We start from the raw sequence: 22,917 nt of genomic DNA on the forward strand, positions 1-22,917 counted from the left end.
TGCCAGCTGACATATTAGATGTCAAATAGCCTCCTCCTAATATTTTGTTATGTAATAACAAGATACGTAGCCTGGATGCCAAGACTGTCTCTGAAAAAGTGTTTGTTGTTTGACTGCATAATTGAGCATTCGTGAATAACGTAAAAAGATGTGTTTACTCTTAGAACAAGAAAGTGTTTGGGTAAAGAATTGCTCATAACTGCAGTGCGAAAGAATCCTACCTGGAGTAACCAGAAATTTTTCCTTCCATGAATGCTTGTTTTGTTGTGTTATAAAGAACACAAATAAGAGTTAGTGTCTCATTGCTCTCCTGGCAAACCAACTTGCAAGATGTAAGGCAGGGTAAATTTCATTCACAGTACTATTTTTATGCTTTAAAACCACACAACTACAGCATTTGCCAAGGATCAAATGTTTATTTACTTAAATACTTCAGCATCTATGACTTAGTTCAGATATTTGACAATAATTTAACAATAATATTTGTAAGGAGTGCAAAATCAACAAACACAGTAACATTTCTGAGATTCTGATGTCCATAGAGAATTTCAGTAACGTTATTTGCATTTATAATGTTACTTCTGACTACTGCTTTCCTTCAGTCCAGAAGGAAAATGAAGGCTCATGTGCCATGCCCAGAAAGTTAACAGATTCATGAAAAAACAGATTTTGGCAAAAAACAGACAAAGAAGTTTCTCAGTTCTGAATTCTCTATGGAAATAGTCTTTGTCCGTAGCCCTTATTACACTACCTGTAGTGCCTGCTATCTGTTACGACTTGAGATGTCACCTCAAGTGTCTCAAATCACTTAGGAACTTTGGTCCTGCAAGGAGGAACTTCAGAGGATAGTGCAATACTGTCTTGGTGTGACATACAGCTCAGCACTGAGCACGACTCTAAACTCTTGGAGACAAAGACCGTGATGTTTAGTTTGGTACTGATTTGTAGGGTTTGTGCTCTCTTTGTGTCCTAATACAGTCCAGTACCATGTCTCTGTCATTAACAAGTGCTTGTAATAGAGGGGTGAGAATGTAACTTTTCTGTACACTTGCAGAGCGGTATCGAAATGGTGCTGTGCTGTAAGAGAGCACATGATGTGTACATGAAAAGCATAAGGGGATGTTCTGAGCTGGGCAAACTAAACCACACCTCAGATCTTCTTTCCTCTTAGTGATTTGTGATTGTGATTCTTAGATGATTTTAGTGCTCTAAGGTTGTGGCTTCCAAAAAGCAAAAGAAGTACCCCTAATATCTTCATGTTTATTTTAATTTAGTGCATTTTTATTGTTCATATTTTGTATCAAAAGAAAACCCTGCTGAAAGGAAACCGTCACAGCAGATGGCATCGGAATGCAGATATAAGGTTTCACAGGAGCATTATAGGGAAACACTGTGTTGGAGGTGCACAAAATTGCAATCCTGCAAATGACATTACAATGTGGGGAGGGAATGAAGAGAGGTTTAAATGATTGCCTTCTTCCCCATTCCATTGCTCTTTCTCTGGGCAGACATCAATAAAAGACAGTAATGCTAGAAACTACAGGCACTTGTATAAAATTAAATTACCTTAATTGGGATTAATTGAATAGGAATGGTGAAACTCAAATTAGAAACAATGTACATTATATTCAAACATAATTACAGAAAGGAAGCATGACTTGACAGCAAGGATAACAAACAGTACTACATATCAACAAAGCATATTAGAGCTGGAGCAGCTGTTTTTATGATCTAGGTTGCAAGGCTGATGGCTTTTTTTTTTTTTTAAACAACAGTTATTGTCTCTTCCATTTCAGAACACTAACAATTAGGACTAGTTGCACATTCCCATGTGCCACACTGAAAAATTTGATATTCAGGAGAACGATTCTAGTTCTTAACTGCCCTTTTGTTTCATGGCACCACTGGTGGGTGCACCTGTGCTGGGTATTGTGCAACAGGCACCTGTGTGACGTGGACCTGGCAGCCGGTGCTGGAGACTCTCTGCGTGCTCAGCAGGAGACCAGCAGCAGGCCAGCAGGAGCTGGTGAGGTGTGAAGGGTTGGGCAGGGGCTCAAAGAATTTGGTAAACGTCAATATTTTAAAATTTCTCCTTGTGAATTCCTTAAATAAGTTCCACTGTGGAAAAAAGAATAGTATGATTCATGGGGTCACAACTTTGATACTTCTAGACAAGCAATGGACACTATGAAAAGGTGAAGTGTTTTCCCTGATTTTACACCTGCTGGAACATGACTCAGTCCCTTACAGTGTTCCATGGCAGGCTGTTCTGCTGGAAAGCAAAAGTACTGCAGTTACAATGGTATAGTCTATTTGTTGAAAATACTTGTTCTGCAAAAGTGTAATGAATGTGGGATATAGTCAGAAGAGAATTTTTCACAGAATTTAAGTGGCCAAAAACTTTGGGTAAAATATGTGTGCTGGGAATTACACATCAGAATAGTCTAATGCTAATCCTACACTCAAAGCATGTCTAGCAGTTTGGATTGTGTATTTTTTACTTTGGCTAAGGATTTAGTTATATTTTTAGAAGTACACTGTGGCTTCTATTTCCCAGCTTGTGTTTTGAATCTTGCAAATATCTGGCCTGTCTTTTGTTATATTTATCAATTTATTTCTTAGGACTCTGACCAGACCTCATACTTTTATTTTTGCTTTTGCGATTATCCTAATATTTAGCACTTAACTACTAATAAATTTTTGTTCATACAGTGCTTTGTAGTTTCAAAGTGTCACACAATAACTCACTATTAATCAACAGAATTAAAAAAAAAAATTCTGTTTAAAAAAAGTGGTTTATAAAACAAAGACAAATTAACAAACATCAAACTGATGCATAGTACAGTGGTTAGTGCTTTAGTATAACTGAACACATGGGGAGAACTTTAGATTATAAAAACTGATCCAGGTGCAGCCCTCATTGTCAAGGCAACTCTATCTCCTCTTAGTTGCTTTATGTTCCGTGTCCATGTCCAGATCTGACAGAGCACAGTAGAAGAGCATCTGAACATATTTTGTTGTTGTAACTGTAATACATAGCAAAAATGTGTAGCTGAGACAAAGTTATAATATATCTTAGACAAAGACATGAATTTTGATGAATTTGAAACCACTACACAAATACCAACAAAAACTTTAAACACCTTAATTGGATTGAGCACGTTATAAACAGCTAAAGGCAAAAGGAGCTCAATAATTAAACAGAAAGTCTTGTTTAATCTAAGTTTCATCAACAATTTCATTGAATTATCAGACTGATTGCTGAGTTCAAACTGAATAAAAATATTAAATTTTGAGTTTTTGAAGATTGCCTGAATTTGAGGAGTCGAAACTAATCTTCAGACCAGTAATTCATTATTTCCTAATTTATGAAAGTGCGTGTACTCCTCTGACTCAGTGAAGCAATGATGTTCCAGTATTTCTGCCTTCAGGGTATCAAACTGCACGCATTTAATCTTCACAACCATACATGGCTTTTATTGCATCAACATAGTGAAATGGCTCAACACCACAAATACTAGATGGCCACATTATATCCACATATTGGCCTGTTTTGTACAGGTTTGTTTCAGGACCATGGGATGAAGCAAATGATCTCAGACATGCCGTATACAGTACAGTAAAACTTCATAAAGAAAAAATATTTCAAGAAAAAAATATTCTTTCTCTCTTCTGATCAAGCATGCAAGATTTTGGCACAGTGACTAGGACAAGATGATGTTGCTTACCAGAGAGCTGCTGTAGATATTTAGGTCTTTTTTCAACTGGCAGATAAACTCCCAAATAGTACACAGGAACCCCTGAGAGGGCAATGCCAATGCCAATAATGGAATTGAGTGTGTCACTGTAGAGAGGAACAATGACCAGGAAAAGGGAACAGAAACAGTATACTACAGGGAAGAAGAGATTAAGCTGTGGAGACAAAAAAAAATTCCAACATTTATTAAAAGATGCAGTAAATACTCTACCGTAAAAATGTCGGGCTTTTCAGATTACAATTAGTCAATAATAAAAATATAACTATTGACTATATGACTACCATGTACTGTATCTTTTGGCTGCCTAAAGTCAGTACAATTTGCCAGCTTCTGTGAACACCGCTGAGAGCCTCTGATCTGGTACACACCTGAGTATCTGACCATTTTGTTGTTTTCAGGCCTGCCAAGCTCAGTTCCTTTCCAATTAGTATGAGATCAGTCTTTGAAAGCAGTACTTTAAAACTGAGCAGCAATGACTGGTATTGCCTCTAATTTCAATTACAAGTTTTAATTGTAAGCTTGACTGAGAACTAAGTGAGCTGGATTTTCAATTGGCATGTGGATGCTACAAAAGTAACGGACTGAGTTAAAACTATTTTGCCTGGGCGCTTAATAAATATAATACAATAAATACAGAAGGTTGCAATAACCTCTTTGTGGATTTATTTTTCACTAAAATATTTTTCACTGGTTGTCATAATGAGCTTTCTCAAGAGTCCAGGAGCTGACATTTGAATAGTAGCTGAAAATCCTGAGAATTTACTGGTTTAAATACTTTTTTCTTATAAAGTTTAAAAATGTAAGTTGATGAAAACCAACTTCTACGTTTCAGAAAAGGAAAAAGTTTATGCAGAGTTGTGATGTTGACTAAGCTGGCAAATGCTGATAGGAATTAACCAGTCATTATCTATAATCTGACTGTAATCCTTGCTTTAGTAGAGCCCATAGCAAAACTGCCAATAAGGCAAGATTTAATCTTTATCTTCCACATATTTTGGGGCAGAGTTTGGAAATGAAGTGTGAACATGCTTCAGGAAAACTCGGTCTACTTTCGAAGACTGGAAGATTTTCGAGCCCTAGGTGCTTTGCTTGAACTGTATATTTTATAATCTGGGTGTTGCACCTAAACAGAAAAAAATGTGTTGGTAAAAATCATGCAGGAGGTTAGGGAGAGAAAGTGACAAGAAATAAATGTTTAGATAGGGTGTTAGTTTGGATTTCTCATAATTTTTACTGCATCACTGGAGAGCTGAAATGCAGGCCATGGAGCCAAGAGAGGGCAGGGAAACAGATGCCAGTGCGTGGTTTTGTGTGTGTGTGGGAAGCTCTGCATTTCCGTCCCTGCTTCCCAGACAATCACTGGATTAAAACTAGAAACAAGTTTTAGGCACGCTTTGTTTCTGTGCAGTCACCCTTTCCTAACTGATAGCTGGATGGTCTTCTGCAATCAGTCATTAAACTTGGATTTTATCATCTATGACCACTATACAGTGGGAGGGAACAATCGAAATATATTTGATTATTCAAGCTTTTGAAATTCTGCATGAGCAGAATTTTGGGCATTTATGGCTTTTGGAGGGATTTTGCTGAATTTGTTAAGTCACATAATTTTGATCAGAGTGTGAACCTTCCTGGAGAAGCCATCCTAGCTCAGCGGAGGTCCGCTGTGAACAAAAGAAAAGGGGGTTGTTCCAGGATAGACCAAGAACACTAGATATTTATTTATTCCATATTTATTTTGTCATAAAGACAGTTATAAGATTGAATGAAAGGAAAAAGAAATTATAAATATCATTTAAACCTCACAGCAAAAGTACCAGAACAGATGCTCTTCTGGAAACTCAAATGGCTTTTGCTCTTTCATTTCTTTTCTTGTAGGTTAAAGGAAATTCTATGGCTGAAAAAAAGTAGTCTATAACATAACTGTTAATGTTACAGCTGTGGCATTATGGGTCACATAAACACATACCTTTTTCAGGGCTTGTTTACTCTCTTGTTTACTTACTTTAATAGGCCGTGGTCTATGTGGCTGAGTATATCTCAAATATATTAGTCCTGCGATAGACAGACCCACAAAGAGCCAGTAATTGAAGCAGTAGTAATTAATGAGGAGGAAAACATCTTCCACAAGGAGATAAAGCATAGTCATTAAGCCCTGGGGATAATAAGAACAAAGACTTTTAAATGTGAAAATAAATACACCTTACAAAATGAAGAGGCAGTAAAGCTATAAAACGGCCTGTTTCCAACATATGTGGCTGGTCTTAGGAGACCAGGTCTGAAGACGTCTAGGTTTTGCAAAGTTGTATTTCAGCACCAGCAGGAACCCTTCTAAGAAGACAGATGAGGAGACTCAGACTCAACTGCCCTGTGGAGAAGGCTGGTAAGAAGCTTTCTGTAGGCAACAGCTTGATCTGTTCTTCTGGTTGGCTTCAGTCTGAAAGCAAACTTTTAATGTAGATTCACTGTTGTAGGCTCCCACAGCCCATTCATACATTGAGACTATTAGAGTGAATTCTGTGGTACACAGGTATGCTCTGGAATGGAAATGCCTGCATGGAAATACCTAAAATACCAGGAATTTAATGTCTGTTTTAACAGACGAGCGGAAAAAAATTCCACTGTGAAAAACATGAATGATGGCATAATAAGGGAGCATAGCTCATCTTACTGGTGCAAACAGAATGTCTCTGAGAAGAGTATTTATAATAAGATCATAACTTTTACTGAATTATTTTATGTCAAACAGAACCAGTATGAGGGCAATGGAAGACACTCAATAAAATACATGTTCAAATAAACAGCAGTGAAATGTGTTTGAATAATTCCACCTTCTCTGTTTGTACATATCCACTCCCTTATTTTAACTTATTAGATGTATGTGTCATTTATTAAAATAATTTGTACTGATTTTATACCTTATGGTTCCTCGATTTTGTGTCACAAGATTAATTTGTATGGTGATAGCAGCAAAAAGTCAACATGGTTATAGGCATCCAATGGTAGGAATTTAATTTTAAGTGCTTTGTCACTATTATTACAACTAGAGTCCTAGAAAATCAGCCTGTGGCAGTGTCTGAGAGATGTTCCTGCCGTATTGTTCTTCAGTGACACTCTGAAAACTCACATAAAGACTTCAACAGCTCCTGTTTATGCTGTTACGTCTTTAGTCATTCTATGTTTTCTAAGTAATGCTATTGTACTTCTCAGTAATCTTGTTCAGAGGGCATATGAATGTGAATCAAGCCATTCTCTTTCCACTGAAAAAAAATCCCACCAGCCAAAAGAACACCAACCCCCTCAGTGTGTTTTAGAGATTGTGGGCATTTGAGGAAGATTTCTCCAGCCCAGGAGAAACACTGGGCAGAGGTGCCATGTTGTACTCCCTGGGTCCTATGGCAGGCCCAGGGCCACTCACATTGAAGAGGAGAGCAGGGACTGGTGTGAAACACTTCACATGAATCAAGCTCAGACTGTCAGGGAGGTGTCCTTCTCTGGCTCCAACATAAAAAAGCCTGAAAAAAAATAATTAGAAAACTCAACCAGACACTGAGCCAAGAAATATCCTGTTGCTTTCTGACAAATACATCATTAATTATTTTATTGCTCTATTATAAATGCTGCTCTCTTCTTAAGTGGCTTTAGTTTACCAATTGGTGCTCACCATGAGAAGACACTTCAGATCATAACAATCCTTCCATCATAAATAAACAATTTGAGGTGGCAAAAATTATGTCACTTTTACAATGTAAAAGAATGTAAATAATGTAGATTAATAATAAATTATTAATTTTAAATTATTTAAAATAAACATTATATTTCATACCTAGATGCTGCAATAATTGATGAGTTTAAGCCACTATAGCAAGACATGGCCACTGCTATAGGAATTATCCACTTGGCATAGCTAAGGGTTTCACTACCAAACGTCTGTAAAAGAAAAAGAAAACAGTAGTGAGGCCTGTTACATTAGGCATGTGGACAATCCTGAGAAACTCTCAGCTCAAAATAGCATCATAGCCTATGCTTTCCTATGACACCAATAAGAACTTTGGAAATTAGAATTTGGAAAAACTGATCAGTATCGAAATAAAAATGTCAGCCTAGATCAAGTCAATGAGATAACAGATCAAGATGTATTGACTTTAATGTATTCTGACAAGTCTTGACTGTAGTAATCCATGAATTATAACTGCACTTGTATATAAGAGAACAATAAGGTTTTAAAAAGCGTTTCACTGCAAATTTCTGTGTTGAAAACATTGCTGTAATCCTGCAGCAAACATCAAACACTGTATGTCAGAATGATAGCAAAAACCTCTGGTTCTTAAACTGCCTAGACTTTCCATAGCTCTTTCTCTGTCTGGCCCTGGTGAAAACATCTTCTACAATGAAGTACTGTTAGGGGCAGGTTTTACAGAGTTTATATGAGGATTTTACAAGAACAGATTTACTGGATGCATGCTTTATATGCACCTTCTAATATACTCTTACTCTTACATGAAAACAAAGTTTAAAACAAAGAAAAAAATCTTCAACATGGAAATATTTCAATTGTTTTGCCAAGAAGTATGCTACCTGAGATTCTTCCGCAGTGTCATCCATACAGTAACTTTTGTTTTACTTATTTTATACAACTTACCACAGCCACTGCATCACTTGTGAGGAGAGCTGACATGTCCAAAACTACATAGTATGCTATATTAGTCAGCAAGTAAATAATAGTCACAATAGGCATTGAAATTGCAATAGAAATGGGTAGATTCCTGCAAAAGGAAAGTGCCAAAATAATTTCATGTTCTTTAAATAAGAAATATTTAAATAGAAGTTTGTTCCCCAATTCAAACATTTGTGAATAGATACCTCCATCACTTTTTGTAATCTGTCATTTTGTTATCATGGGGTTACAAAATAAAGAACAGCCATGTGTGGAACAATTCTATAGGCAGCTTAGTTGCCTGCTTGTGGGTCTACCACCAGTTTTAGAGAAAAAAAACATACATATATACTTGTCCTTTTTATATATTGTCTCTTATATGAAGCAATTGAAGAGAGCATTTAAGCAATGAGATTTAAATGCACACTTTGGTGTTTTCTTGATTGTAATATTTTTTCCTGTCTCATAACCCAAGAAAAGGTGGACTATAGCAGTCTGAGTAGGTGAGCTCAGCACTCCCATGGATTGGACAACCCTCTGGAGACAAGAACATGGTATTTCTAGTGTCACTGTGGACTTCTTTATTTTTTATTTAACATGTCATCTTTAGCAAAATTAAAGATTTTGCTCATAAACAGTAATGCTGAAGATCACACGATAAACCAGCCATAAACCTGACACAGTCTTACTCTATGGGTGGAAAAGAAAATAACTGTTCCATCTGACTGAAAAGAAATATGGAATTTTAGAGGGCTAGATGGACCCACACGTTTCCCTGCTTTCAGCATGGGTTTGTTCTTCTCCTTTAAAAATTGGGACCTAAAGCGTAAGGTGTAAAATACATATATGCAGACATGTGATTTATTAGTGTGATACAATTGGTGAGAGAGGAAGGTAATCAGGAAGAGTTCTCACACTTATTACTTCTTTGGAAAAGAAGAAGGTTTTTGCTGAGAAAATAGGTTGACTAATTTCCAATCAGAAACAAACACAAAGCAGCTTGTCCTGCCATCACCTGTCTTACCAGGACATTCTTCAGTGATTCAAAGGAAAAGCACACATTTACCTTTCAGGATTCTGCATTTCCTCGGTAACATAGTTGAGCGTGTCCCATCCTGAATAGGAGAAGAGGGCTGAGTAGAGAGCCAGTGCGATCATCCCTGGGTTTGTAGCTGAGCCCTCGAATGGAGCTCTCAGGTTTTCTGTTTCTCCTGTAAAAAGAGCAGGTACCAATTGCCTGTTAGGTTTCAAGGATTACAATGTAGAAGGACACTACACTAAATTCTGGCTAACCAAAAGGAACTGAAACCCCACTGCATCCAAACTACATTACTATTTCTGAAAGTGCACAGCTTATATTTTCACTTGGCAAATAGGAAAGTTTCAGTCAGACGTTCAGACAGCTACATTTGTACCGGGAGACAGCAGAAGACGTTTTCCCATGTTTGTTATTTGGATGTGACTTGTGTAATTCTACCAGAATTCACAGCATTCTCGTCTCCCAGCATCCCCGTCAAGCCTGCCACAGGAGGGAGCTGTACTGAGATCGGGCCATACCCTGTCAGCCAGGCAGAGGCAGCTGGGAAAACCAATTTCAATTCCTCAATCTGTCTCATATTTCTTCCTCACATCTGTGCTTTCATTTTCATTGGATGAATTAGTGACCACCGGAGATATGGTCCTCAGTGCAATGCTCTGCCGCAAAAAGGTGTTCCCTGAAATTAAGAGGAGACTTGAAAATCTTTCCTTTCAAAATCCTCCTCTAGTTTAGCTCAGTTGGTTGAGATGACAACCTGAAGAATGTTGCAAAATAGGTGAAATGTTAATGAAACTACGTAAGCTTTCACTGCAGTTCTGGAAAGGGGAAGAGAGGCCTTACTGAGTTTGCAGAAGGAAAGTGAACTATCCAATATAAATGGAAGTGGGTCAAGTATTAAGGAAGGCAGAAACATGCTGAAACCTCTATTAGGGAAGAAAGTAAGGTCTTTGTTGTAAAATGGAACAATTTCACTCTGTGGTTAAACTAAGGAGTTTATAGATACCACAAAACCAATTCAGTCTTTGAAGAGCAGTAACTACCAGGAGACTATTCAAACTGAGGAAGGTGAAGCTACAAGATGTACACCACGCACTTTGAGGAAGAAAATGGTTGGAAGCAAAATAAAAAGAAAAATCCAAATGGGCCAAGAAAAGCTTTTTTTTTTTTTTTTTTAACTTAAGACAGCTCCTATTAAAAATCAGATACATTCACAGCATTTTAAAACAAGAGGTATATCTGAGCACATCAGAAGGAATACAGCAGGACTAAAATATAGTAACTGTTTGTTTTATTAAAACAGCTGCTGAGTTTAAGGGAATGCATTGACCCAATAACAGTTTCCTCCAGAAGTCTACATCCTCTTCCCAGTCCTTTCTGTATTAAAGTGCTTGGTTCTGCTTAAACAAAGCAGAGATGAGATCTTTGCTAGCAGTAAAAGCCCTCAGCATTTTGTGTTCCTCACAATACTCTTTCCTCTCTGCCTTCACCCTCTCTGACCCCACGGAGCAGCGCTAAAGACTCAGTTGGGTTACATACAGCAGAGGGAACAGCCCCTGGCCCAAAATGCATCATGGTAGCTGCCTGCCAGTGAGCAGCTGGGAGGTTTGAAGGTGACAATTTAAAGCATGGGTAAATTTGTGACTGTGGAAACAGGAAAAAGCTGCTATAGGGGTGAAATCATGGACTCACACCTTTTTAAAACTGCAGCAGCTTGCTTCATAAGAGGGACTACTCATTCATGTAACCATGCTTTTCTTGTGCATCTTCTCACTCCCGCCCTTAGGACTGGGTTTACTTGTTCAGGTTTCTTTAAACTTGAACAAACCAGTGACAAATGATGTGCACAGATAATGGCTAAACAAAAAAGCTTTCATAAAGTCTGGTGTAGCTTTACAGAGTAAGAGCTGATGCAGCTGCAGCTAAAGAAAGGAGAAGGCCAGCAAACATGGAAAAGCAACACACGCATTATGAGTTACAAGCCAGTTTCAGCAGGAGAAAAAGACAATTCCCAAATTGAAGAGGAAAAACCATCTTTATTTTAATTGAATAAAGATACAATGGCTATTTAAGAATTTAATGGCTAGGGAAAATGAAGAAACCTTAGTAACTAAGCAACAGAGCTAGAGCTGGAAGAGACTTCACTGTATCAGAGACCCAAATTAATAAATTCAAATCTGTTGTCATATGCAAAAACCAGAGGTAGCACTAGAATAAACTGGTCTCCAGCTCTACAATGTATTCAGTTTAGTCCTGTTACTGCTGATACAAGGTGGCTTATTTGTCCTGTGATGTCTTATGAAACCACAGTGATTCGCCAGACTGCACTATTAGTCTTCTCCCTTGTTTCTAGGAACAAGCACGTCCTGTCACCACTGAAGGAAAGGACAAGAGTTCCTCCCCCCCACCTTCTCCCCTCATAGGCTGCTGTGGTGGCTCTCTGGAGAGCAGTGGGTGAGGAGGGATGCGAAGGACATGCCCAGCAATTTCTGTTATGCTGTCCTGTCAACTATCAACTTTCGCCTTTAACAACGAGTAGTGTGTGTTGCTTTGCCACAGTAAGAGTAGAAGAATAATTAAACCCCTACTGCTTAACAAGCCCTAAAATTCCTCATCCTACAGCATACAGTTCTTTTTCCAAAATAAGTAACATTTCATACATAAGTCTTAAGGAGTCTGATCTTCCAGCACAGATTTTAAAACTCATATAGTGTTCATTTTTAAGAATTCAAGTAAATGAAAAATATTCTTACCTTTACCAATTTTGTAAAGACCAACAGCTATCACCAAGATAAGAGCCAGAAGTTTTGCATATGTGAAAATATCTTGTACACGGGTTCCCCACTTTACATTAACACAATTAATAAATGTTAAGGAACCTGTAGAGAAAAAGAAGAACAAATGCTGCATGAGAAGAACACTGATATTTCACATCACATAAAGCAAATTTCAAATATATCCTTCCAGATATCACCCCTCTTTCAAGACATAAAACAAAATCAAATTTCACTGTTTCAAGACCCCCTAGATTTATTGAAACAAATAAAATACATGATTTAAAAGCTACACCATAGTTTTTGGAAGATACTGTTTTCATGACAGTAGGTAAGACAAAACACATCACATTTTGAATTTCAGGACTAGCTCCTGATCCTTTTAAATAATATTTAGATTTTATTAAAGCTAGTAGAGTTTCTCACTTTCAGAAGGTAAGGTTTCTCAATCTCTTATTTGCGCTGAAGTTCTTCCTGAAGTTCTCCCCGCTAATTTGAGATGTAGTCTACAGACTAAGGACAGATTCTGCACCAAAATGTTTGGATGCAGTTTACAAGATACTGAATTGAGCCAGGCCAGCATGCTGTTCCTCTGGGCCCGTGGTTTAGAAGCTGTCCCATTCACACTTTGACCCAAAGTCTGAAGATTACAGAAGTACTTGCTTACAGAGTTCTCTCAAGCTTCAGTTTGATAGAATCTAAGAGAAATAACAAATTAGTGAGCTTGCAGAGAGTGGGTGGGATTAATTAATTCTCCTTTCCTCTTTTTGCCACATGATTTGCACTCAGTTTTGCTGCAGAAGTTAAACCCCATTGAGGGATAAAGTGCTGTGACGAGCCCTGCTGCTCAGCTCGGCAGGTCCACCAGGAGCTGAGCTGTGTACCTACCTTGTCTTGCTCTAGCACACACCCACACGGCGTCATGGGCAGTGTATCTGTCTTGCAGCTCCATAATTCAAAACAGAGGCAGATGAGGAAAGGACAGGCTACTCATTGGTATCAGGTGTGAAGCCCAGCTGCTGGAGAAGACAGTGGGCCAAATGCGGCATGGGTGGTCCAGAGTGCTCTTGAGCATGGATCAGAATGGGCTATTTCTCCTCTGCCAGACTTGTTGGTCTTTCCTTCTGTTTCTTTGACCTGCCTATAATCTACACTTCAGTTTTGAAAGGAAGAAAAATGGCTTTGTAATGCTTAAAATGAAAACCATTTAGAAACCTTTCTATATAGTAAGGAAATTAGCATCTAACCACAGATGCTCACAGAATTTTTTGCCTTTATTACCATAAGTGACTGCAAATTTGACAGCTGTCAAATTAATAACAAACCTATTTACAGAAATGGGACCTGATTTGCCCACACTATTTCCTATTAATATACCAATGTTGTGCAGTGGAGATAGATGTTTTTATTCTGGTATTAAAAAAACCCAAAAGGTTACTGAATGATTGTTCATGTCTAGTGTCAGGTTTGAATATAATTTTAAACCTGTCTGTAAATAATGACTTCTGTAAACATTGCTCTGGTAAGCGTGGCATATATATTGAAGTAAGATTTTTATGCTCCATAGTTTAAAAAAATCTGCTTAGTAGAAATTAACCATATATTTTTATTTTTTTTATTATTTTCTTTTTTTTTAAGTACAGTAGTATATACCAGTAACTATTAGAATCATAGGTCTGTGTCTCGAAAATTATAAAGTATTGACTGAAGTTTTTGACACTGAACATTTCAGAGTCATTTGTGATGCTATAAAGTGCTATTTGAAACTTAGAGCTATTTGTCCATCTACTAGAGGACAGATTTGTAATACTTATTTGTGTGTCCACTTAAGACATACATTCATGTCCAGGTCAAGTCTGATTACACTACACAGTTTTTCTAGAGACAATACTCATATTAGGCAGAGTATTTCTAATTCCATATGAATGTTCAGATTTTTGTTCATCTTTTACGATTTGCAAGAAATGGGGAGAGATGGCATGGACCAAATGTTGGCTGTGAATTATGCCAATGATTCACAGAGATAAATGTATCTTTAATCATCAGTCACAGTTTTCCCCAGCCAAATTGTTGTAATTCTCCTCTCTCCTCTAATAAACTCAGCTCCAAATAAAATCCATCTGAATAAAAGATTATTAGTTCCTAAGAATGTGTTTTAGAGAGGCAAAAATTATTTTCACAGAAGGCAAAGTAAGAGAAATTCAGAAAAATCTCTCTGGGAACCTACAATTATAATTCTTGACTTTTAGGAATCATAACTTTACTTACAAATACAAGCAGCTGCAATCAACCTGACTGCATCATACGGTGGCTCACAATGAGGAAAAATTGGTTGAACAATATAGTTAGCAAATGTGATTGCTATCACTGCCTGAGTTGTTGGTTCTATGATTAGCAAGGAAGACCACAATCTGATGAAGGCCACAAAGGCACCGAATGCTTCCAGGATATAGGCATAACTGGCTCCAGATTTAACGATGGTTGTTCCCAACTCAGCGTAACACAAAGCTCCAAACAGTGAAAACATCCCACCGAGTGCCCAGATGACTAAGGAGAGTCCATAAGAAGCACTGTACATTAAAACACCCCTGGGTGATACAAATATCCCAGAGCCAATCATGTTCCCTACAATTAAAGAAACTCCATTTAGTAATGTGATTTCTTTTTTCATCTGCATTTTTTCACTTGTGTCTGCCATAATGTCCATTTCAGCTTTTCCGTTCTTAGTTCTGGATTTTTTATTAAAGCATTTTCTCCACGAAGCTGGCATCTTCAACTATCATTACCTGAAAACAAGAGGAGAGACCACCTTTTGTAACACACATGGCATCAGAGACTTTGATAAGATAATTAGTATACAAGGCATAAACGGTGAAAAGAACAATTGTTTTGTTTTTATCTTGCAGTCCAGGATCCACATACTAGTGGACTTTCTGAACTTTCATTTTTCCCCTCCCTTCTTAATGGATGTGAGGCCACTCTCTTTGTTTATATATCCTGAACCTTTCATGAACTCTCAGTTCACTTTCATTATCTATCTTGAATTGTTATTCTATGTTATGTTATTGAAGTCATCTTAAGGACAAAAGAGACACTATACCCCTGGAAACATGTTCTAATACAGCTGGAGTGTCCCCCACAGTTATACATCTCTCTAAATTCTTCTCTCATCCCAGGAAGAACTTGGCTTTATTATTATTTGTTTCACCAAATCACATCATCTAAAATGATATGCTGAGGAACACAAGAGAAAAGAGAGAAAATTATACCAAAAAACTCCAGCGTCAGGAGGCTAATGTTAATGTAAAGACAAAGAAAAGAACTTTAGCTGTTCTTAGAGATGAGATTGCTGTTGCAGTGAATAATGAAGCTTGTTTAGTTACTAACATCACTTCACTTCTGGGCAGAAGCCACCAGCATGCACAGGGATTGAGGTTTGAACACCCTGTTCCTGGAACACTTTTGTACAAGTCCAACAAAACACTTGTGTAAAAGCTTCCTGCTCTGGTGCTCACGAGGCATGATCCAAGTGTGCTAGGAACTGGGAAAAATGATGTAACTGTATAGCTGTGTCAGTAAATCAGCCTTGTACACACATCACACCCCTCTGGGGCTGAGGTCGTCAGGGATGCGGAAGGGAAACATAACAGCCAGGACTGCAGCGACTGTCTCAGTTCTTGGGTCCTGCTGACTCATAAGGATGCCTACTTACAACAATGACTTCTTTTTGGTGCCAGTCTCAAAAGAAATCAATTTCTCCTTCCCTTCCCCTCTCCCCACACACGCTCTAAATCACTTCCAGAGAAAACTTCCTCAAATTGGGCTGAGCTAAAGTGAAGTTCTCTGAGTAGAACAAAGCTCCTCCACGGTACACTGGCCAAAAACACTTGATCACAAATTTACGTTGTTAAAACATGGGTCAACGGCCAGTTTAAAACAACCAACCTGCCTGTCACAGACTTCCCGAAAGGTTTGCTTTCCTTTGTAAAGCGTGCCTCTTTTAGCAGCCCTTAACAACTTATAATTATATGTGTTCTTTTCCAGCTTTTTTGGTACAACTCAGTTTCCTAGTTGATCAAATAACTAAGGAAGCCTGATGAGGATTAAAGATTAAAAGGTATCAAACTCCCTTTACAGGTTAAATGCTTTTCTCATCCCAATGGCACTTCAGCTAATTGCAGGAGCACTGTGGGAGCACTGGAGTAAAGTTTAACATTAATTCTTGCAATAGGTGTTCAAGTGTGACTGCTGAGTCTCCCATCTTTTGCTGACCTTCTCTTCACACACAGGTGACTCCTCTTACTTCTCACTTTGTCTCTCTACAAATAAAAAAAACATCACCTTGGTCTGTGGGAGGACTGTCCAATACAATACAATACAATACAATACAATACATCAGTTATTTATCTTCCTAAAAACTCCTGACAAGCATTCCCACTTTCCTACTATTAACACATATTTTCTGCCTGTGTGAAAGAAAGGAGGGAAAAGAAATGGCCCCCACCGGCCCCACTGAAATACCAGCTGATACTTCCAGAACCTCCTGGCTCCGTTTCTGCCTTCCATGGCTATGAGAAATGTTGGCAGAAACCCACTCCTGTGATCACAGCTGTCCAGGAGCCCATCAAGACAGCAGCATGCCAGAAATTTTCGCAGAACTCTATATTAATACTACTTTGGTAGCAGACTTGGTTTAAAATCACCTTGTGCTTTTTGTGTCTGATGTGAGATTTTTTTTTTTATTTTTATTTTTAAATATGGGTCATTCAGAGCATTGGTTCTGAGCCAAAATGGACAAATTTTAAGTGCTTACAGCTAAAGGGAGCAAGAATTTAAAATGAAGCTGTTCCCAAGGTGATGTGAATGTGGGGCTATGTAAGCAGTGATCAAAACCAATGGCTATCAGTTCTCCTGGAATGAAGTCTCACTGATCAATAAGTTATTTTCCTGTAAAGTGAGACACATAATGCAACTGGTAGGCTGTCACTAGTAGAGACAACTTGCGCACATAGTATCAAACCTGAACTTTGATGTCTAGTGTCGATGACCCAGTAGCTAAAGGGAATTTGAGCATCTAAACTGGGAATGCTACTTGAGTCTAGTAGAACTTTTACAATCTGTAGCTTTCATGAGAGCACAAAGGTAAAGATTAAATTATTTTTATAAGTAACACTATGTTTGGCATATTTTTTTCTTCTCTCTTGTGCTAACAAAAGGTTATTTCAGATCTCTAAAAATGTGTAACCAGAGCTGCATTGGGAAATATTTCTTTCATAAATAAGTGACTGTGGATGAAACCATTTTGAAAGAAAAACAATTAGAAGAAGAAACAGTTCAAACTTCTGTACTTTGAGAGGTGTCACATTAGCAAAACTTTTAACCAGACTCTGAACCAGTCCATGAATAGGTACAGCCTGAGAACCAAAGGATGAGTGATTCAGTTTCCATAATCAAGATGTGTAACTTCATTGTAGTAAAGTCACTCCAAATTATATTGGCTGAAAATCTGCAAGAACCATAGGAGCTGTAAAAAGTTGCCTTCTTACAGGGGGCTGGCCATTTTCAGTTGGAAAAACCTGTATAATAGGTAACAAATCCTTACTTTGAATCCCCTAGCACAGGGCAAGGCAGAGTGAATTCCTGAGAATGGAAAGATTTAACTTACGCAGTAATTAAGAAAGGGAGCTTCTTTTCATTCTGGCATTCTGCTTCAGCATGGTTGAGTACTTAGAGGCTAACCCTACTGCAATAATAAAACTTTATGGCATCAAAAATATCAGTACAGGTATTTTAATAGCTTTTGTGTGTGAAATCTGAAGAGCAAGACATAAAAGCTTCATGATGTTGAAAGAAGGTCCCTGCTCTCTTGGTCCCCCTGGACTGTGACAAGCAGAAAGAGCTGCTGCTCTCTGGAAATCAGAGATCCAGACAGGCATTGACATGCCCATGCACCCCCCGAGGCTCTAGCAGGCTACACGAAACAGCTGTAAACACTATCCTGTGCCTTGTGTCAGCAAGTGATCTCCACCATAGAACTTCAGATCCCTATTTTCATGCAGGTCTTGCTCTTCCTTAGGGAATCCCTCAACAAATTAGGGAAAATTTTCCCTTCAGATAAAAAGCAGAATGCCTTGAGAGCACAGACAGGCACAATGGCTCTAAATCCTTTGCAAACTTATGCTTACTTCCCAGAAAGAACAACAGAAAGGAACTTGTAGACTGACATCTGAGAAGTTAAAGAAAACAGTAACACCATACGTGGGTAATTCTCAGTAGTTCATTTTTTAGTCAAGCCATTGCCAGAAGTCATAGAGAGAAGTGAAGGGAGAAGGGACAGCTTGACAGTGGCTGAAAACCAGAGTTGAAATCAAAGAGAGGTCTTCCATGAATTAGTGCAGGACTGGTTTGGCAGGGCAGGATTTTCTCAGGCACTTCCCATCCTTCAGGGATCTACAGCCTCATGAGTGAATTGCCTACTTCTTGAGAAGGTAATTAACTTTTGCCAAATGATTAAGCAAGTCTTGGTCGGGGTTATCAGAGTGTGACATCTTACAAACTGCTCCATAGACTTTCAGAGGGACCAAGCTGCCTCCATTTGTTAGGACATTTTGAAATTCTCAGCTTTTAATTCAAGGAATACTAGTAAATAATTAGAGGCTCTCTCTCAGGGACCACATATTGTTAAATTCAGCAGAGTCCCTTGGAAATGGAAGCGATTTAGAAAGCGATCTCCTATCAAAGATGTGGGAATATGCTAGACATCAAACTTACCATCTAATATTATTTCAGGTAATTTCATGTCTTTTTCTCTAGGTGATTGTTGTCTACTGCCACATAGTTTTTCAATAATCAAAGTCTGCTATACCATTAATGAACCTAGCAAAGTCAAACCAGGCAATACAACTGATAAAAGCCCAATATTATCTAGCTTCAATTAGAAAATTAATGACATTAAGGATGGCATTTAAACCAAAATCTAGCATATTTTAATTATGTTTGTATTAGAAATCAGTATATCTGTAGAAAACCATTTTAAAAGTCATGAGCAACCTTTTTCTCCAAGTACACTCTGGGTAATTTTTTCCTGCATGCAGCAGATTGACCAAAAATTAAAAAGCCCAGCCATATACATCTATATTAGTAGATGTTGGAACATAAAATCAGATGAACCTGCAGTTTTCTACATGATCAAAAATGTGCAGATCAAACTTCAAAACACTGTTGCTGAGCATGAACATCAACAGGTCTTAAAGGGAGTATTAATGGCAGAATGGCAGATTATGCTGTTGAATGTTTTCCAGTGAGACAGGGGACTGAGCAAACAAAACAAGATTATGCGTTATGAAAGAACAGCATAACATAAACCACCCTTAGCAATAATTAAAAAAAAAAAAAACAACAAACAAAAAAACAGCAACAAAATCCACGTTGATGGCCTCTGAAGAAAACTTATCCCACTCAGTAGGAAATGAGGATATTTCCTTCTGGTTTTTATATTTTGTGTTTACAAAAATATTTAATAAATTAATGCTTCGTGCACTCCAATTGCATTACTGTTATCAGAGGCTGCTTTTCCTGTGGGAGGGACTTGCTCCACCCCCAGTACTCCATTCCCACCCCAAAGCAAATCACGGAGGCTATTTGAGAGAGAAGCTACTGTAGTTCAAATCTAAGAAAGGCATTAAAAAAGGAGGTAGCAGCTTACCAGAGGGTAGGTGATATGCTTGCTTCCTCTAGCAGAAAGCCTACTGTAATTGAATATTGACTCTAGCTGCTGCTGTAAATGAGCACACACGTGTTTCAACAGGATGGGTAAGCTAACACCAATATGAATAGCCTCTTCTCTCACCCCCAGTTTATCCTTGTCTATAGCTGCTATTTTTGTTACAGTAGCACGAATAATAAAATCAATGAGAGCTTTCAAGAAAGAAGGTCCCAGACTCTCTGGAATGTGGTTTCTCCAAACAACCTCAATTGAGGTCGTTAGCAGGCAGAAGCAGGCAGCTTACATAACAGCTGCTCTCTATTCCTTAGAAAGTTGAGATAGAAAGAAGACAAAAGGAAGACTGAGAAAAAAAAATCCTTCATCCACGTGTCACTGAAACCAAGAACACCGCTTTTCCAGATGTTAATGTGAAACAAATGCAGTCTAGTTCCTACTTGTTTATTTAGAAAGCCACAATGAGACTTTTTACTAACACTGTACACAAATAAGATGTTTATTCTTGTGGTATAATTTGCCAAACAAGAAAGATTTTCAGAATAGGGAAAACAGAAAAGAGTGGTAGCTAACTGAAAATTATAGGTATTATTTTGTTTCAAACAATCTAATGTTTGTCTATTTACTTTTTAAAAAATATATACTTTCTTTCAAATGTAATCCATGCATTGCTAAATATTTATCAACTCAGTTATTTTTCATTACCAGAGAATTATATATCTATGGCTTTTCTAATAACTTATAACATGATGTGTGGTACACAAAACAGGCTGGTCTAGTGTAAAGGTCTTATTTTAATTAAATAAGCTCTAAAAAAAATGACTAACATTAAAAACAAGCAAAGGAAGAATTACTTACCGAATGTATTTGGCTTTGTCTTCTGAAACAATATGTTGCTCTGTCTATGAAGTACTTTTGGAAAGCCAGTATGGTATACAGCACGATATCTGCCCAAACAAGTAAACATCCAGAAAATAAGGTATTGTGGGCAGAGCACGAAGTTAATGATTGTAAGAGCTCTAACCTGTGATTTTTGTTTTCCATGAATTATAAGGCCAATAGTAAGGTAAAAACTTGTATTCACCTGTCCAAGGGCATCTGGAAGAAGTAGTAGGTAAATAATCTTAAGTCACTGGACTGAGCTAAGGAACCAGATAACAGCCCATCAGAATGGGCTACTGATCCACACAAAAAAGTGAAATATTTCAATTCAAACACAGATATCCCTCAAATCAGGCTCAGTAATCCAACTGGAAAACAAGCGGGAGAGTTGCATCATGTTGCACATTCCATACTGTAACCCACAGTAATAAAAAAAGCAACCCAAATATTTCCCTCATACGTCAGTGCTCCTCCTATTTCTTCCTTTTAAAGTAACATCTTGTAAAAACATGCTTTCTGTGGAAGATTGAGGCAGGTTTACAGTTAATGTTTACACAGAAGTGGCTGCAATATTTAAAAATACTATTCAAAGCAGGCATATAACAAGTATTATGGACAAACAGCCTCCAAGTTGCTTTATTTTTATCTGGAAGGACACTTACTTATCCCTGAGAATTCTCTATGTCTGACTGAAAAGATTGCACAATTCCAGCTGCCTGCAAGTCTGTGCTTACGCACATTACAATCTCTCAAGGAACATTTTGGCAGCAGAATTGTTTTGCAGGGATGTTGAGTGCCACATCCTTTAATTGGGGGCTCTGTCATCTTAAATTTTTTTCTTCTGTTAGGGCGGTGTTAACAAACTGTAGCCTAAAAAACAGAACACATATTTTCAAGAATCTGTAATTACTTGCACTCTGAAATTTGAACTTGAATTTGTCCTGTTTCTGATTTGGGGTACCAAACTGTTTTTCTGATGCTGAGGAACTCTGTCATCAGACATTCTCCCCCTCTTATAGCTGGAGAGTACCTTCATATTACTCATATATCCCCCTTCTAAGCCAGCTTCAGCCTTTTGTTTTAATTCTGTAGAGGCTGCATGTTGGATCATGAAACAAAATGTTTTCTTCTTTAATGCTTTCTGTATTACTATTGGTCTGACCCTGATAGTTACGTCCTACTTGGCATTTCCCACAAATTCACAGTAATGGCACATAAATCACTAATGGGCAATCATAAACCATGCAGTATGCATGAAAGACATTTCTTTCTTGAACATTTCTTCTGTGACTGGAAAATATAGCTCCTTCGCAAAAGAAGATCACACGTGTCTTACATTTTGAGTAAGCAGGATGGGAAATGTAAAGTTAATATGACTTTTATAACAAATTTTTCTCATTAATTTTCACAATCTTGCAGAATTTGATTAGCACTTCTGCAGTGAGGATTCTCCTATGCCAACTTACTGCTCATACCAATTCTTCTGTGTGTTGTAGCTACACATACACACACTTTCTTTTGGGAAAAACAAAGTGAAGTACACTTGACTGAATAAGCTTGTAACATTTTCTGGTTTCTTGCCTACATTTCCATTACAACACAGGGAGGCTTTTCATACTCTGCACTGGAGATAAGAGTACTTCAATTATTTCCAGAGCCCTCTTGATTCATACCATTGCCCCGGTGCAGCACACAGTTCAGCTGCGCTGCTGCCAAGTGCTCTGCTTCTCGTGATCATCACCTCTGCCCCCTGCATCTCAGTGCTCAGCCAGCACAGGCTCCTACAGTCCTTGTCTACAACAGATGCACTTACAATTAACTATGACTGGAATAATACTGGTGAGCATCCTCTGCTATTAGGTGCCAGAGTCCGAATGAGAAAGGCCACTATATTTGTTATCTTGGTAAAATCAGATCTTTATTTATTATACTTTCCCATTAAGTTGATGCAGGATATAACATAGAGTCATAGAATCATAGAATCGTTTTGGCTGGAAGAAACCCTCAGGATCATCAAGTCCAACCATAACTCAACTGTAGCACTAAACCGTGTCCCTAAGAATCTCATTTAAATGCCTTTTAAACACCTC

The 22,917-nt window shown here is 37.9% G+C and overlaps 1 protein-coding gene across 2 annotated transcripts; it reads right to left on the bottom strand.

The window, feature by feature from the left end:
* Positions 1-407: 407 nt before the first annotated feature.
* On the bottom strand, positions 408-22,917 carry LOC136098078 (Y+L amino acid transporter 2-like). 2 transcript variants are annotated; one of them, XM_065831182.2, is made up of 11 exons: positions 21,030-22,917; positions 20,804-20,892; positions 14,494-15,011; positions 12,205-12,330; positions 9,482-9,626; positions 8,401-8,524; positions 7,585-7,688; positions 7,177-7,273; positions 5,764-5,913; positions 3,729-3,912; positions 408-3,026 (listed from the first exon to the last, which is right to left on the bottom strand). In XM_065831182.2, the coding sequence occupies exons 3-11, from the start codon at positions 14,993-14,995 to the stop codon at positions 2,935-2,937; spliced, it is 1,524 nt and encodes a 507-aa protein (XP_065687254.1). In that variant the 5' UTR covers positions 14,996-15,011; positions 20,804-20,892; positions 21,030-22,917; the 3' UTR covers positions 408-2,934. The 2 variants fall into 2 exon arrangements, with proteins under 2 accessions (XP_065687254.1, XP_071660058.1); XM_071803957.1 differs by lacking the exons at positions 20,804-20,892; positions 21,030-22,917 and adding an exon at positions 19,931-20,011.

Source organism: Patagioenas fasciata, chromosome 2, assembly GCF_037038585.1.
Source record: "Patagioenas fasciata isolate bPatFas1 chromosome 2, bPatFas1.hap1, whole genome shotgun sequence".
NCBI classification, from domain to species: domain Eukaryota; kingdom Metazoa; phylum Chordata; class Aves; order Columbiformes; family Columbidae; genus Patagioenas; species Patagioenas fasciata.